Source organism: Delphinus delphis, chromosome 15 (assembly GCF_949987515.2).
Source record: "Delphinus delphis chromosome 15, mDelDel1.2, whole genome shotgun sequence".
Taxonomy (NCBI): domain Eukaryota; kingdom Metazoa; phylum Chordata; class Mammalia; order Artiodactyla; family Delphinidae; genus Delphinus; species Delphinus delphis.
This window is the reverse complement of record NC_082697.1, coordinates 36,291,099-36,306,234: the sequence shown is the minus strand read 5'-3', so window position 1 is coordinate 36,306,234 and position 15,136 is coordinate 36,291,099. Positions and strand designations below refer to the sequence as shown.

Sequence of the window (15,136 nt, the reverse complement as noted above, 5' to 3'; positions counted from 1 at the left end):
GCTCAACAAACTATACCTTTTCCTTTTCTATTCATTGCTCTCTCTTTTTTTTTTATCATCTTTATTGGAGTATAATTGCTTTACAATGGTGTGTTAGTTTCTGCTTTATAATAAAGTGAATCAGTTATACATATACATATGTTCCCATATCTCTTCCCTCTTGCATCTCCCTCCCTCCTATTCTCCCTATCCCACCCCTCTAGGCGGTCACAAACCACCAAGCTGATCACCCTGTGCTATGCGGCTGCTTCCCACTAGCTATCTATTTTACATTTGGTAGTGTATATATGTCCATGCCACTGTCTCACTTTGTCACAGCTTACTCTTCCCCCTCCCCATATCCTCAAGTCCATTCTCTAGTAGGTCTGTGTCTTTATTCCTGTCTTACCCCTAGGTTCTTCATAACACTCTATGACATAAATCACAGCAAGATCCTTTTATAACCACCTCCTAGAGAAATGGAAACAAAAACAAAAATAAACAAATGGGACCTAATGAAACTTAAAAGCTTTTGCACAGCAAAGGCAACCATAAACAAGACCAAAAGACAACCCTCAGAATGGGAGAAAATATTTGCAAATGAAGCAACTGACAAAGGATTAATCTCCAAGATTTACAAGCAGCTCATGCAGCTCAATAACAAAAAACAAACAACACAATCCAAAAATGGGCAGAAGACCTAAATAGATGTTTCTCCAAAGAAGATATACAGGTTGCCAACAAACCCATGAAAGAATGCTCAACATCACCAATCATTAGAGAAATGCAAATCAAAACTACAATGAGATATCATCTCACACCAGTCAGAATGGCCATCATCAAAAAATCTAGAAACAATAAATGCTGGAGAGGGTGTGGAGAAAAGGGAACACTCTTGCACTGTTGGTGGGAATGTAAATTGATACAGCCACTATAGAGAACAGTATGGAGGTTCCTTAAAAAACTAAAAATAGAACTACCATATGACACAGCAATCGCATTACTGGGCACATACCCTGAGAAAACCATAATTCAAAAATAGTCACGTACCAAAATATTCATTGCAGCTCTATTTACAGTAGCCAGGACATGGAAGCAACCTAAGTGTCCATCATCGGATGAATGGATAAAGAAGATGTGGCACATATATACAATGGAATATTACTCAGCCATAAAAAGAAACAAAATTGAGTATTTGTAGTGAGGTGGATAGATCTAGAGTCTGTCATACAGAGTGAAGTAAGTCAGAAAGAGAAAAACAAATACCGTATGCTAACACATATATAAAGAATCTAAGGAAAAAAAGAAGAAAAGGTCATGAAGATCCTTTTCTATTCAAACAGCCCATTTCCCTGGAGTAAATTAGAGTTTCGTTTGAAAAGGAACACATGTAAAGGCAAAGCCTTTTAAGTCTTCCAACATATTTGTTTATACAACTGTCTTTAAAACATATTAGATATTATGCACTGCCTGCTTCCTAACTGCAAGTATGTGGAACCTGATTTTATCCATCTGCTGATGCCCTGTGGCCATCACATGCTTCTTAACACCCATGCAGATCTCCCTGGCTCTTTTCTGACCCGTTTACCCAGCCCCACAGCACCCAGTCCCAGACTCTTCCATGTGCTCATTATCTGTTACTCTGTGTTGCAGTTTCTAATAGACTTCCTTTTCCACGAAAAACAAAGGGAAGGGGGAAGGAATCTTTACTCTTGATGTCTCAACTGAAAAATCCTCGTGGCTGACTTTACTTTTTGAACCTGCAATCAAGTTGTTAATGTTGAGCATTAGTTGCAGAAAATCTGCCCTCCAGAGAAGTCTGCATTGTTAAAAACACACAACAAAATAACCTAAAGTTCCCCAAACAAGACTGTGATGTGTTCCAGTATAGCACAGAAACTAGATCTTCATCTAGAGCCAGATACATGTGTGTGCATGTATGCCTTGTTATGTTATATACTGTAATGATGAGCACACATTTCATAAGGCTGCTATGAGGGAGACAGTAATGGTACCTTTACTCTACAGGCCAGGAAATGAGGTGTTTGAAAGGTGATGTCACTGTCTCATGGTCACTCAGCTAGCAGTGGAGAGTCAGGACTTGAACACTTGTTAATTTGATGTACTTTGTGTACTGTTTCCTGGTTCAACAGACTCTGAAAATATAGAGGATCTTTGTTTCCTTTTAATGTTCTTGGCACAGTGGGGGTTATGAAAATTAATATGTTTGGGTTTAAGCAAAATCCTATGACTTGGTCCAACTTTTGATGCTTCCCATTGATTAGTATAACCAAAGGTGGTCTTTTATGGACTGATGGCTGGATTTTGTGTGAGGATGAACTCTCCTGTGATTTGGAAAAAAAAAAATCCAGGCATGTTGATAGTTGAGTTCAATTTAAATCTTTTTAGTGAAACCAGTTGACAAGATATATAAGGTTTTACATCATTCATGTCCTTCCCCACTTTGAGTGATGGTGTAAATATATTTTTCACAAATGTATTTGTGAAAGTTGAAAAACAACATAAAATTACAGTATTTTAAAATAAGAAAGAACCTTAAAGATAATCTAGACTTGCCCTTTCATTTCTTACTAGGAGACCTGAGGTTACTAATTATCCCTGATTTCTTCAATACTATAGGGGTTGGCAGCATTGCCAGCAAAAGACTTTTTAACAATTGTTGAAATAGCTTATAATTGTGCAATTGAGGGGGAAATACACACACACACACACACACACACACACACACACAATATTCTAAAAGTTTAACTAACCTCCAAATCCATCAGGCACATATGTTTTAAGAACAATATTGCAGAAAATTGTTGGCAGTGATAAAGGTTTATTTCCCTCGTTTCGAAGAGAAATGTGTCGATAGCCTGCTTGGAGGCCATCCAGTGGCAGAATCCTCTGGCCAATCAGTTTGTTGTTGTCATCATACACTGCAAGTCTCAAGACTGCCAGGTCAGGGAGGATCACCTGCAAACAAGAAATGATACTTTTTGTTGCTTTTTGGAATGCAGCTCCCAAGAATTACAACTCTAGGAATCTGGAATATATTCATAATGTTCTGAAAGGCTTCTTTATGGTGAAAATAAGCCAATGGTCAATTTGCATTCTTAAAGCATACTGTATAAGCTACAATGCCCAAGCCATTGAGAAAGGCAATTGGAACAGGTTGGAATTCATTTCCTGGAAATCATTTCCTGAAAATTTTAGATGGAATGAATGGATGTGAAAGATGACTACTCCAACCCTTGGCATCTTTCCCCATCCCACCCATGTAATGGATGAGCAAAAGGAGACCCTGAGAAATAAAGTGACTTTCCTTTATGTCAGAGATGGCCAGTGACAGCTGGGCCTAGATACTGGGGCTCCTGATTTCTAGTCCTGTGATCTGTCTACTACCTGGGCTGCTTCTGACATCAAACTCTGTTTTTAAGAATATGGAAAGTATCTTTGAAGAAACACCTCATGTATAAAAGACAATCTATATATAAATTTATATTTCCCCTTTTCCTTGCACACCTCAGTTTTTAACACATTTTGGGATATTAAATAGAGTAAGATGGGGCAGCTAGAAGCATTAACATAGGGAATTCCCTGGCAGTCCAGTGGTTTGCACTCTGTGCTCTCACTGCCAAGGGCCCAGGTTTGATCCCTGGTCAGGGAACTAAGATCCCGCAAGCTGTGCAGCACAACAAATAAAACAAAACAAACAAAAACAGAACAAAACAAAAAACCACCAACAAAAATCAACATTAACATATACCCAAGACATCTACTCTTGCCATCCCCAAACCTAATACATGGCCATAACATCTGAGCTCAGATAGCAGAAGCCCTATTCAGATATTAAAGAGCAACATGACAAAAAAAAAATCCTATGTTTTTTAATCAAGAATGCCTATTTAGGGCTTCCCTGGTGGCGCAGTGGTTGAGAGTCCGCCTGCCAATGCAGGGGACACGGGTTTGTGCCCCGGTCCGGGAAGATCCCACATGCTGTGGAGCGGCTAGACCCGTGAGCCATGGCCGCTGGGCCTGCGCGTCCGGAGCCTGTGCTCCGCAATGGGAGAGGCCACGACAGTGAGAGGCCCGCGTACCACAAAAAAAATAAAAAATAAAAAAATAAAAAGAAAGAATGCCTATTTATTGGCTATGAGCCGCTAAGATATCTCGTCTGATTTGAGCACTATGTCTAAAGCTAGACAATGAACTGGCTGCTTAGTTATGCCTAGAGGTTTTAATTTAATTCCAACTTCATGAAGATGAACAGGAGAAACCAAGATGAAATGCATCCAACTTCAGTCACTATGTTGTTCCTCACGTGGTGAATGGGGGCTTACCTTGTGAGATTAGCGCAATGAACAAAAACAATACCAGCAAGAAGGAAACTAAAGTTAAAGCACTTGGTATCAATGAAAGGCAACGTATTGTAACTTCTAAAGAACAGGGGAGGATGCAAAATTGGCGTCTTGTTTCTGGGGCCAGTAATACTGCATGAAAAACCAACTCTGATATTTCCCTATGCGTCAAAAACAATGCCTGAAGCCAGCTTTCTGAATTTCTAGAAATGTGTGTAGGGATTATTCATTATGTTCCAAAACTCTGACCATACTGACAACAGATCCAGCTATAACAAATTGAAAAGCACGGGAAGAAAAAAAGACACATCACAGCTGTGTATGCAATTCATACTACACTCTGATTGTAGAAGAGAAAGTGAAAATGGGGGGAGGGTGTTGCACGGATAATGGTATTCACGTAACAGGGAGCGCCTACATGTCAAAATGGCTTGATTTATTGAACTATATTGATCTTCTGTAATATGCTTTCTGTAAACAAGTTAGCCAATTCTGAGGTTGATAATCCCTATTTTTGTTAAGATAAAAAGCTGATTATCTGTGTTGCATGACATACGTATGTCATGCAACACTTGGAAAACCTGTGCCTGAAGAAGAAGCAAGAAAGCATTTTGGTTGGATAACAGAATAAGTGAGAAAGAAACAGGCATTTTTGAGATAGCACTGCCAATGCATGGATTTTTCAATACATCTTCCATTGATGAAAGAGAAGCAACTGGAAAAAAAATGGTTACAAGATTAAGGGCCTCCCCAGTGGTTCAGTGGTTAAGAATCCACCTGCCAATGCAGGGGACAGGGGTTCGAGCCCTGGTCCAGGAAGATCCCACATGCCGTAGAGCAACTAAGCCCGTGCGCCACAACTACAGAGCCTGTGCTCTAGAGCCTGTGAGCCACAACTACTGAAGCCCACATGCCTAGAGTCCGTGCTCCACAACAAGAGAAGCCACCACAATGAGAAGCCTGTGCATCGTAACAAAGAGTAGCCCCCACTCGCTGCAACTAGAGAAAGCCTGCACATAGCAATGAAGACCCAATGCAGCCAAAAATAAATAAATAAAACAAATTTTAAAAAAATGGTTACAAGATTAAAAACTGCATCATTACAGAGAATGACTGATTGGTCTTAGGATCAAGGTATAATAAGGAGATAAAAAACAAAACGACAAAAACAGCACACGACCCACAGGACCTTGGGTAGCAATGGGGACCACACTTTCTGGAGGCACAGGACAATACCAACTGACCCATTTAAGGACATTTATTGGCCTCAGTCTAGGTGCAACATCCTACCTATCCTCTTGGCTAAAGGAACAGTGCAAGTCACCAGCTGCCACAAGGGCAGGGAAGAGCTCTCCCACATGTGAGGCTGTCCACCTGTAGGGCTCCCTCTGAGTAGACTGCTAACCTGGGGCTTGGGCACTGCCATGTGGGAGGTGGGCTCCTCCAAGGAGGAAGGAGAGCCAAGAGGAGGACTGGGAAAAACTGAAACAACAATCATATGATGGCTGCAGAACTCATGCATTAGAAGAACACATTTAGGGTTGAATAACTGTCCCTATATCATGTAGTGTCTCTACACTAAAATATGGTTCCCAACTTAGCAGAGTGAGTCTGACACATTGAAAATACCCTACCTTCCGAAATACAAATGATTCTTCATTGTAAACTGGATTGAGTCCATTGTTCATCACCATGCGTGTTCGGAATTCCTTCCGGATAGTGTCGGTGGGCAACCCATACATATCCACTTCTACATATGTGCCAATTTTTTTATCTGATAAGAACTGACCTGATATGACCTATAGAAATAGGATGAGAGAGAAGTAAAGTCAGTGTAATCATCAGTAGCAAAGAATAATCTGGAAGGAAGAGATTCTCTGTTCATCTTTAGAAATTTTAATTAGCTATGGAAATAATGTATCCATTCCTTATTAAACTAAAACATGGTTGAGCAAACACTGCATGCAAAAAACTATTCTAGGCATAGGTTCTGCCTCCGAGAACTGCCTAGAAAAGAAAGAGGGAACTATACATGGATCATCTATTACAAAACAATACTGTCCACAGCATCTTCACCTAAGTGCCCACACCTATGAAATGAAGCAATGGATTCAAATATGCCCTAAGGTCACTTCATAGCTCTGAAATTCTGTCACGCCACACTTTTACTGAATTCTTTCAAAAGTCTTGAGACACACAGAAAGAAAAGCAATGCTAAACTGATGTTGACAATCTTAATACAGGACAGTGTTATTTTTTGTAAAGACCAGTATTAAATGTTATCTATTTTAAAGCTATGGAGAAACTATTTTTCATTTATTTTCCAAATGACTACAGCCATTTATTAGGTTTATTCACGTTATCTAAAAGCTAATAATCGTGAAACAGTTTTTCGAGGTATAACTGACATAAAATAAACTGTACATGTTTAAAGTGTACAATGAGATCAGTTTTTACACATGAGTACATCTGTAAAACTATCACCACAATTAAGACAATAAATATTTTCAACAACTCCCAAAGTTCCTTTGTGCCCTTTTGTAATTCATCCTTTCTTCCATCTCTGTCTAGAGGAAACAACTGATTTGCTTTCTGTTACTATACATTAGTTTGCATTTTCTAGAATTTAGTATAAGTGGAATCATATAGTAGGTATCTTTTCATTAATAAGCTTTAGTTTTTATAGCCGTTTTTGCTTTACAGCAAAGTTGAGAAGAAAGTACAGAGTTCTCATATCCCCCTGTCCCCGTACCCACCACTTCCCCCACTATGTGTATCTCGCACCACAGTAGTATACTCGTTACAATCAGTGAACCTACATTGACACTTCATTATCACCCAAAGTCCATAGTATACATTTAGGGTTTACTCTTGGTGTTGTACATTCTATGGATGTGGAAAAATGTATAATGACACGTATCTACCATTGTAGTATCATACAGAATAGTTTCACTGCCCTAAAATCCCTTGTACTCTGCCTGCTAATCCCTCCCCCCAACTTGTGATCTTTTTTAGCATCTCCATAGTTTTGCCTTTTTCCGCAATGTTATATAGTTGGAATCATACAGTGTGTCACTTTTTCAGACTGGCTTCTTTCACTTAGTAATGTACATTTAAATTTCATCCATGTCTTTTCATGACTCAATAGCTCATTTCTTTTTAGAACTAAATATTATTCCACTGTCTGGATATGCCACTGATTATTTATCCATTCACCTACTAAAAGGCACCGTGGTTACTTTCAAAATTTTGTCAATTATGAATAAAGCTGCTAAAAACATCCCTGTTAAGTTTTTGTGTGGACATAAGTTTTCAATTCATTTGGGTAAATAACAAGGAATACAACTTGCTGGGTCATATAGTAAGAGTATGTTGAGTTTTGTAAGAAACTGCCAAACTGTTTTCCAAAATGGTTTCATCATTTTGCATTCCCACCATCAATGGCCAAGAGTTCCCGTTGCTCCACAGCCTCTACTGGATACTTTTTGATCTGGTGTTTTTCATTAAAAGCAGCTAATAATGTCACTAGTAGAAAAACATGTTTCTCAAGAAAAAAAAGAAAGAATTTAAAATCAAAGTTGAGAGCCACACACTGATCTTGCAAATTGACATTAAATTTATTTATTTATTTTTTAATTTGGCTGCACTGGTCTTAGTGGGCACGTCGGTTCTTAGTTGCGGCATGTGGGATCTAGTTCCAAGCATTGGGAGCATGGAGTCTTAACCACTGGACCACCAGGGAAGTCCCAACATAAAATATTTTAGTTGTAATTTCTTAAGACTTTTCCAAGACCACCTGCATACACATTTATACTATTCTGTGAAAAGCAAGCACCTTACCTGCACTGAGCAAGTGGCTGCAATAACCCCATCAACAGGCGTTTCAGAGAAGGGATCAAATGTTCGATCAGGCCGTCTCATGAAATCTGGTTTGAGAAGGTACCTGATGGGACAAAAGTGCAGAAGGAGTTTATTTTGTTAGTTATTTTTATAAAGGCTAAGAAAACCACTATTCAGGATACTGAATACTTATTTATCCCCATTTCTAACTTAGGAGCTAGGCTTTTAGGTAGAGGATCTCAAGGACTGAAGAGAATATCCCTGCCCTGTGGATAATCCTAATGAGGAGCAGGGAAGAGCAAATGTTCTCTAGATTCCAGGCTCTGGGACATCTATGACTTCCTGACACGACCATCTTCTCTGGAACTTGTTTATGCTCTTACATACACAAAATAATAATGAAAAACCAACTAAATGAGCTATAGTTATCAAAATATGGGAAATATGTGATATTATTTATTGTTTTAATTAATGTATTAAATTATGGGATATAATGACAAGTTTGATAACTACATAGTTTCAAAGTGCCGATAATCATAAGAATATTTTGAGAGATCTCTAACAAAAGTAATGAGATATCTGTGATTTATATCAGTGTCAGAGTCAGAGGTATCATTAACATTACTATGGATTGTTGTCTATTTTCATAATCGAAGGGAATGTAAAGTTTCAGTTAGAGGTAGGTGAAGATAAAGATGTTCTTATTTCTCCAATTCTGGCCAGGCTAATTAGGTAAGAAAATGAAATAAAAAGGCATCCAGACTGGAAAGAAGAAGTATTTAATACTATTTCTATTCTCAGATGATATGATCTTATATATAGAAAATCCTAAAGAATCCACTAAAAAGCTATTTGAACTAATAAACGAGTTCAGCAAGCTTACAGGGTACAAAATCAATATAGAAAAATCAATTGTATTTCTATGCACCAAGCAATGAACAATCCAAAAATGAAATTAAGTAAACAATTCCATTTTTAACAGAACCTAAAATAATAAAATACTTAGGAATACATTTAACAAAATAAGTACATATACTTGGAAAACCACAAAAAATTGTTGAAGAAAATTTTAAAAGAACTAAATAAATGGAAAGATATCTTGTGTTCATGGATCAGAAGGCTTAATATTGTTAAGATGGTGCTAGTCCCCAAATTGATATACAGATTCAATACAATCCCTACCAAAATCCCAGCTGTCTTCTTTATAGAAATTGACAAGTTGATCCTAAAATTCAATTGGAAACTCAAGGACCAAGAATTCCCCAAACATTCTTGATAAAGAAGAACAAAGTAGGAGGTCTCATACTTCTCAATTTTAAAACTTTCTACAAATCAACAATAACCTAAGCATCTTGGTACTGGCAAAAAGATAGATATATAAATCAGTGAGATAGAATTGGGAGTCCAAAAATAAATTCATATCTATGTTCAACTGATTTTTGACAAGGATGCCAAGACTAGTCAGTGAGGGAAAGAACAGTCTTTAAACAAATGATGCTAGGACAACTGGATAGCCACATGCAAAAGAATAAAATTAGTCCCTTCTTTCACATCATAAACAAAAATTATCTCAAAATGGATCAAAGACCTAAAAGTAAAAGCTATAACTATAAAATTCTTAGAAGAAGACTTAGGGATAAATCTTTGTGACTTGGAATTTGACAATGGATTATTAGACATAACATCAAAAGCACAAGCAATGAGCAAAAATATCAATACATAAACTTCACTTCATCATAAAGACTTTTACACTTCAAAGAACACTCTCAAGAAAGTGAAAAGACTAGTCATAGAATGAGAAAAATATTTGCAAATCATTTACCTGATAAGAGGCTTGTATCTAAAATATATGAAGAACAAATAACCCAGTTAAAAAATGGGCAAATGATTTGAATAGACAGTTCTCCAAATAAGATATACAAATGGCCGGCAAGCACTTGAAAAGATGCTTAATATCATGAGTCATCAGAGAAATGCAAACCAGTACCATAATAAGATACCACTGCACACACACTAGGTCGGCTACAATAAAAAAAAAAAGTCAGATAATTGTAACTATGGACGAGGAGATGGAGAAATTGGAGCCTTCATACGACATTGCTGGTGGGAATGTAAAATGATGCAGCCACTTTGGAAAACAGTCTGTAGTTTCTCAAACAGTTAAACATAGAGTTACCATATGACCCAGCGATTCTCTTAGGTATACACCCAAGAGAAGTGAAAACATCTGTCCATACAGAAACTCATACATGAATTTTCATAGTGGCATTATTTGTAATAACCAAAAGATAGAAACAATCCAAATGTCCATCAAAAGATGAATGGATATACAATATGAGGTATATCCATATAATGGAAAATTATTCAGCAATAAAAAGAAATAAAGTACTGATATACACTACAACATAGGTGAACCTTGAAACCATTATGCTAAGTGAAACAAGACAGTCCTAAAAGGTCACATATTATATGAATCCATTTACATGAAATGTGCAGAACAGGCAAAAATATAGTGACAGTGTGTAGATTGGTGGTTGCTTAATGCTGGTATGGGGGCAGGGGATGTTGGAAGGTTACAGCTAAAGGGTATGAGTTTTCTTTTTTGTATGACTAAAATGTTTTAAAATTGATCTCCAGCACTGTCTGCCCCTTATCCCCACTGGGTATGGTCACAGAATCACACCTTGGCTAGATTCCATAACTTTCCTGAAACTCGTGTTAAAGAACTTCATCTCTCTAAAAGAAATATTTTTTTTGTTAGGAATGACTATAACCACAGATAAGAAAATTCTACATCAATGTGATTAGTATATAAAGGAAAATAAAAGCACTTTCCCCAAAACTCTAGGTTTGCTTTTAGATGTAAAAGAATCGCAATTTGGGATCAAATCTTTCATATTCCTTAGGAGCATAACTTTTACTAGCTTCAACTCCCGATGATGTCAAATTTATTACTATCTTTTAAAATACAACCAAAAAAGGAATCCCAAGGCATAATATTTTTCCTTAAAGGAAAGTTTAAAGTCATGTTTTTTTGTTTTTGACAAAGTTGCCATTCTCTGCTATCTTCAAAGTCTGAACAAAAAAGTGTTAAAAAGCCCACATTCCACTTGGATATAATAATCAATAAAAAACCCGAGGACAACACTGACTTTTAAATAAAGGATATAGAGAGTTTATAAAATAGTTAAAATATTAAAGATGACATTGAACATTCACCTGTCTCCAATATATCAATACAAGATCTCTGCATAGAAGATATTGTTTTCTATGTTTATAGAGCTTTGATTTGGACCTTTTATTGTGGCAACTGTTAACCATTGGAAAATGTGATGATACAGCAAAAACTCAAGACTTAGGATGGGAAGTAGATGAGTGAATACAATTCTACACACACTTCTCCAAGGGAAGCCTACTAGCTTTGCCTGGCCAAGCATCAGACATCAGCTGCGAGGCGAGGTCATGGATCATGGCTCTAGCTTTCACATGGAGGCAGCATTCGGATTCCAGCTGTGTGAAATGAGGGAATCTGCCTTCTGCGAAAGGTGGGACTCGGGGTCCATAAAGGACTGTAGTCATACATCCAGTCCAGAATCTCCTAGGGCAGTGGCTGTAGAGATTCAGGACTCCCTGTGGTGCCCCTCAGTCATTTCTGAAGGGTCAGGAGCCCCTTCTCACCAAAAACAGAGAAATGTCATATTGATGATGTTTCAGTACCAAAAGGATTCTTCCACATTCCCTGCTGCTCTCAGACCTGCTTAGAAGAAAACTAATCTGTGAAAGCGTGATCCAAAATAAAAAAATGTCAGGAGGAAATGGCAAGAAATCCAAGTCCGATTCTCCAAAGTTGGCAGCTTGCAGTGTAATGTGTTCATTTATATACTTAAAAAACAAAAGAGACTGTGTAGAAGTGATACCGAGCAGGACCCTGTGGGGCTCCTGGACACAAAAGCCTGTCTGTGTCCCCCCATTTTTTGTTTGTAGGAAATAGGCTTCATTCAGCCTCCACCACCTTCCCTGAGTTCCAATGAGCAGGTTCAAACAGTTGCTAATCAGGGAAGGGAGGAAATGCGGAGACAAAGGAAGAACAGTCAAGAAACAATAGTGCAGCCTTGGGGCAAGGTCCTGGTCCTCCCTCAAGGGATACACAAAACAATATCTTTGAGCTGTTTTGCAGTTACTGAACCCCCACCAGGTGGGAGAAGTTAACTGTATGCTGCCCACAAGTACCAGACCCCAGACTGGTTGGAACCAAGAGGTTGATGATGCTGACTCCCAATTACCTCACCACCAACCAATCAGAAGAATATCCATGAGCTGATCACACCCTCTTTGAACCATTTCTATAAAACTCCTCACTACCCCCTCCGGGTTAGGACACACAATTTTGAGGTCATTAGACCAATGTGGCCCTCTTTGCCTGGCAAAGCAATAAAGCTGCTCTTTTCTACTTCAACCAAAACTCCATCTCGAGATTTAATTTGGTGTCAGGGTACAGAGGCTGGATTTGGCTACAGAAGTCTGATAGGATCCCTGGCTTGGGGGTGACACTTAGCCAGCTTGTCTTGAACGAGTGTCAATTTCGGGCCTAAGGTGGCAGAGACTGTCACTCACAGACCTGGAGGCTGTGTAGGTCCAGGGACCCTGGGCATCGATGCGGAAGCAGGAGCTGGAGCCCTGGCTTTATGGGGGTGGGGTTTGTGCCACTGCAGGCCTAAAAGGCACAGAATGTCTCTGTACAGAAACACAGCCCTCAGACACAGCCCACAAGGATTTTTTATTTATTTATATTTTTTAACATCATTATTGGAGTATAATTGCTTTACAATGGTATGTTAGTTTCTGCTGTTTAACAAAGTGAATCAACTATACATAAACATATATCCCCATATCTCTTCCCTCTTGCATCTCCCTCCCACCCTCCCGATCCCACCCCTCTAGGTGGTCACAAAGCACCCAGCTGATTTCCCTGTGCTATGCAGCTGCTTCCCACTAGCTATCTATTTTACATTTGGTAGTGTATGTATGTCCATGCCACTTTCTCACTTTGCCCCAGCTTACCCTTCCCCCTCCCTGTGTCCTCAAGTCCATTCTCTACATCTGTGTATCTATTCCCATCTTGCCCCTAGGTTCTTCATGACCATTTTTTTTTTTTTTTAGATTCCATATATAGGTGTTAGCATACAGTATTTGTTTTTCTCTTTATGACTTACTTCACTCTGTATGACAGACTCTAGGTCCATCTACCTCACTACAAGTAACTCAATCCACAAGGATTTTTTAAAAGTCCCTGCAGGTGGGCAGAAGAATGACAAGGGTAGTGCAGTGAGAGCCATCGGGTGCCTCAGATGCCCTTGCTCAGTGGCTGGCCCATCTCCACCAGCTATGACTCCTCAGGGGCACAGCACACTCGTGAGAAAGATTGCCTCTCTCTGCCCTGTTGGTGACAACCTCTTCCTCCAGGCTGGGTGTGGGGAAAAGGGAAGGGGCAGGGGGACATGAGACTGAACAATATTGTTAACATCTCTTGTAGTCAGGCTGCCCCAAGGAACAATCATATTTTTTAGTCCCCCTGATGGGACTTCAGCTTTTGGTCACATCACCTCAAACACATGAGCACAGAATTCAGGCTAATGTAGCACCATCCTTGCTCATGAACATATTTTAAAATACACAATGGTGTGGAAGGTGAGACACTGAGCAAGTGAACTATGGCAAATCGGAAACTCCTGAAAAGAAACATAGTGAAGGCATAGAACTCCTGTTGGTGTAACAGAGCAGGACCCTATAGGGCCTTCCTGGGACGGACTTCTTCGCTACATCCTCTGCCTTAGCTCCTCTCTGAAGTACCTAGATAACAGTATCTGATGCATATTTCCTGAGTTTTTCAGATGCCATTCCACCACCAAATGGAAGAAATTAATTACTTGCACGTGGCCCTCAGACCTACTGGAGCCTAAGGATTGATAATGTGAACCCCTGTGACACTGCCCTGTTACCTCACCATCAACCAATCAGAGAACTGTGCACAAGCCCAATTGTGTGTGCCCTGTGACACCCTCCCCCTGCCCATCATCTGGCCTTTAAAAATGCTTTGCTGAAACCCTTCAGGGAGTTCAGGAGTTTTAGAGCACTAGCCACCCGTTCTTCCTGTATAGGGCCTTATAATAAACGCTGCACTTTCCTTCACCACAACGTGGTGTCAGTAGACTGACTTTACTGCGTGTGCGTGAGCAGACCAAGTTTGGCTCAGTAACAGTGGGACCCCTTTGACGTGGAAACAACTCCCCTCCCTGTGTCAGGGCAGGATAAGCCATCAAACGGCTGAGGTGAAAGGAAAAGCTCCTTTGGCATCTGTGAGCCACAGGAAGGTTCAGGGAGTGAGCACAGCCAGGTGTGAACCATGAGGGCTGTCTCTTGGGCTCCTTACAGGCCTGTTGTGAGCAGACCACTCATTTTATCTTGTGTGATTCCTGCCTGTGATCGGTCATACGGGCTTAAGCTTTTTTGCAACCTCACTTTTTCACAGAAATCTGCCGTTCATGAAGTACTTCACATAGACTCAGTCCAAACCCTCTGAGCTGTCACAGCAAACCCAGGGTGGCAGGCGTTACCAGCTTCATTTTATCAGCAGGAAATTGAGGTTTAGGGTCTAACACACCTGCCCAGGGCAACAACAGCATGTGGCGCACCCAGGGCTCAAACCCGGGTCACGCTGGAGCCAAGGGCTTTTACCCCCTGCGCCACAGCTGCCCCTGGAGTGTCATTGCCTAAGCTTCCACTGGGGGTCCACCCATCAATTTACCTACACAATCTCCTGGTTCCTGAATGCTTTGCGCTAAATAACAAAGTAGCTTAAAAAACAAAACAAAACAAAACAAAACAAAAAAACCTCTGAAATGTGTATTTAGCTGTTTTCTTCTGACCCGTAATTTTCTTTTTCCCCCTGTTTT

General features: G+C 39.6%; 1 protein-coding gene across 1 annotated transcript in view; it reads right to left on the bottom strand.

Annotated features, from left to right (window-relative positions):
• The window catches only part of PLCB4 (phospholipase C beta 4), a 419,470-nt gene that overhangs the window by 46,019 nt on the left and 358,315 nt on the right, over positions 1 to 15,136 (bottom strand). The window contains exons 25-27 of the mRNA XM_060031226.1: positions 8,184 to 8,286; positions 5,978 to 6,142; positions 2,754 to 2,958 (exon numbers count right to left, since the gene is read on the bottom strand). Of these exons, the coding sequence (XP_059887209.1) occupies positions 2,754 to 2,958; positions 5,978 to 6,142; positions 8,184 to 8,286 (473 nt within the window). The remainder of the gene's footprint in view (positions 1 to 2,753; positions 2,959 to 5,977; positions 6,143 to 8,183; positions 8,287 to 15,136) is intronic.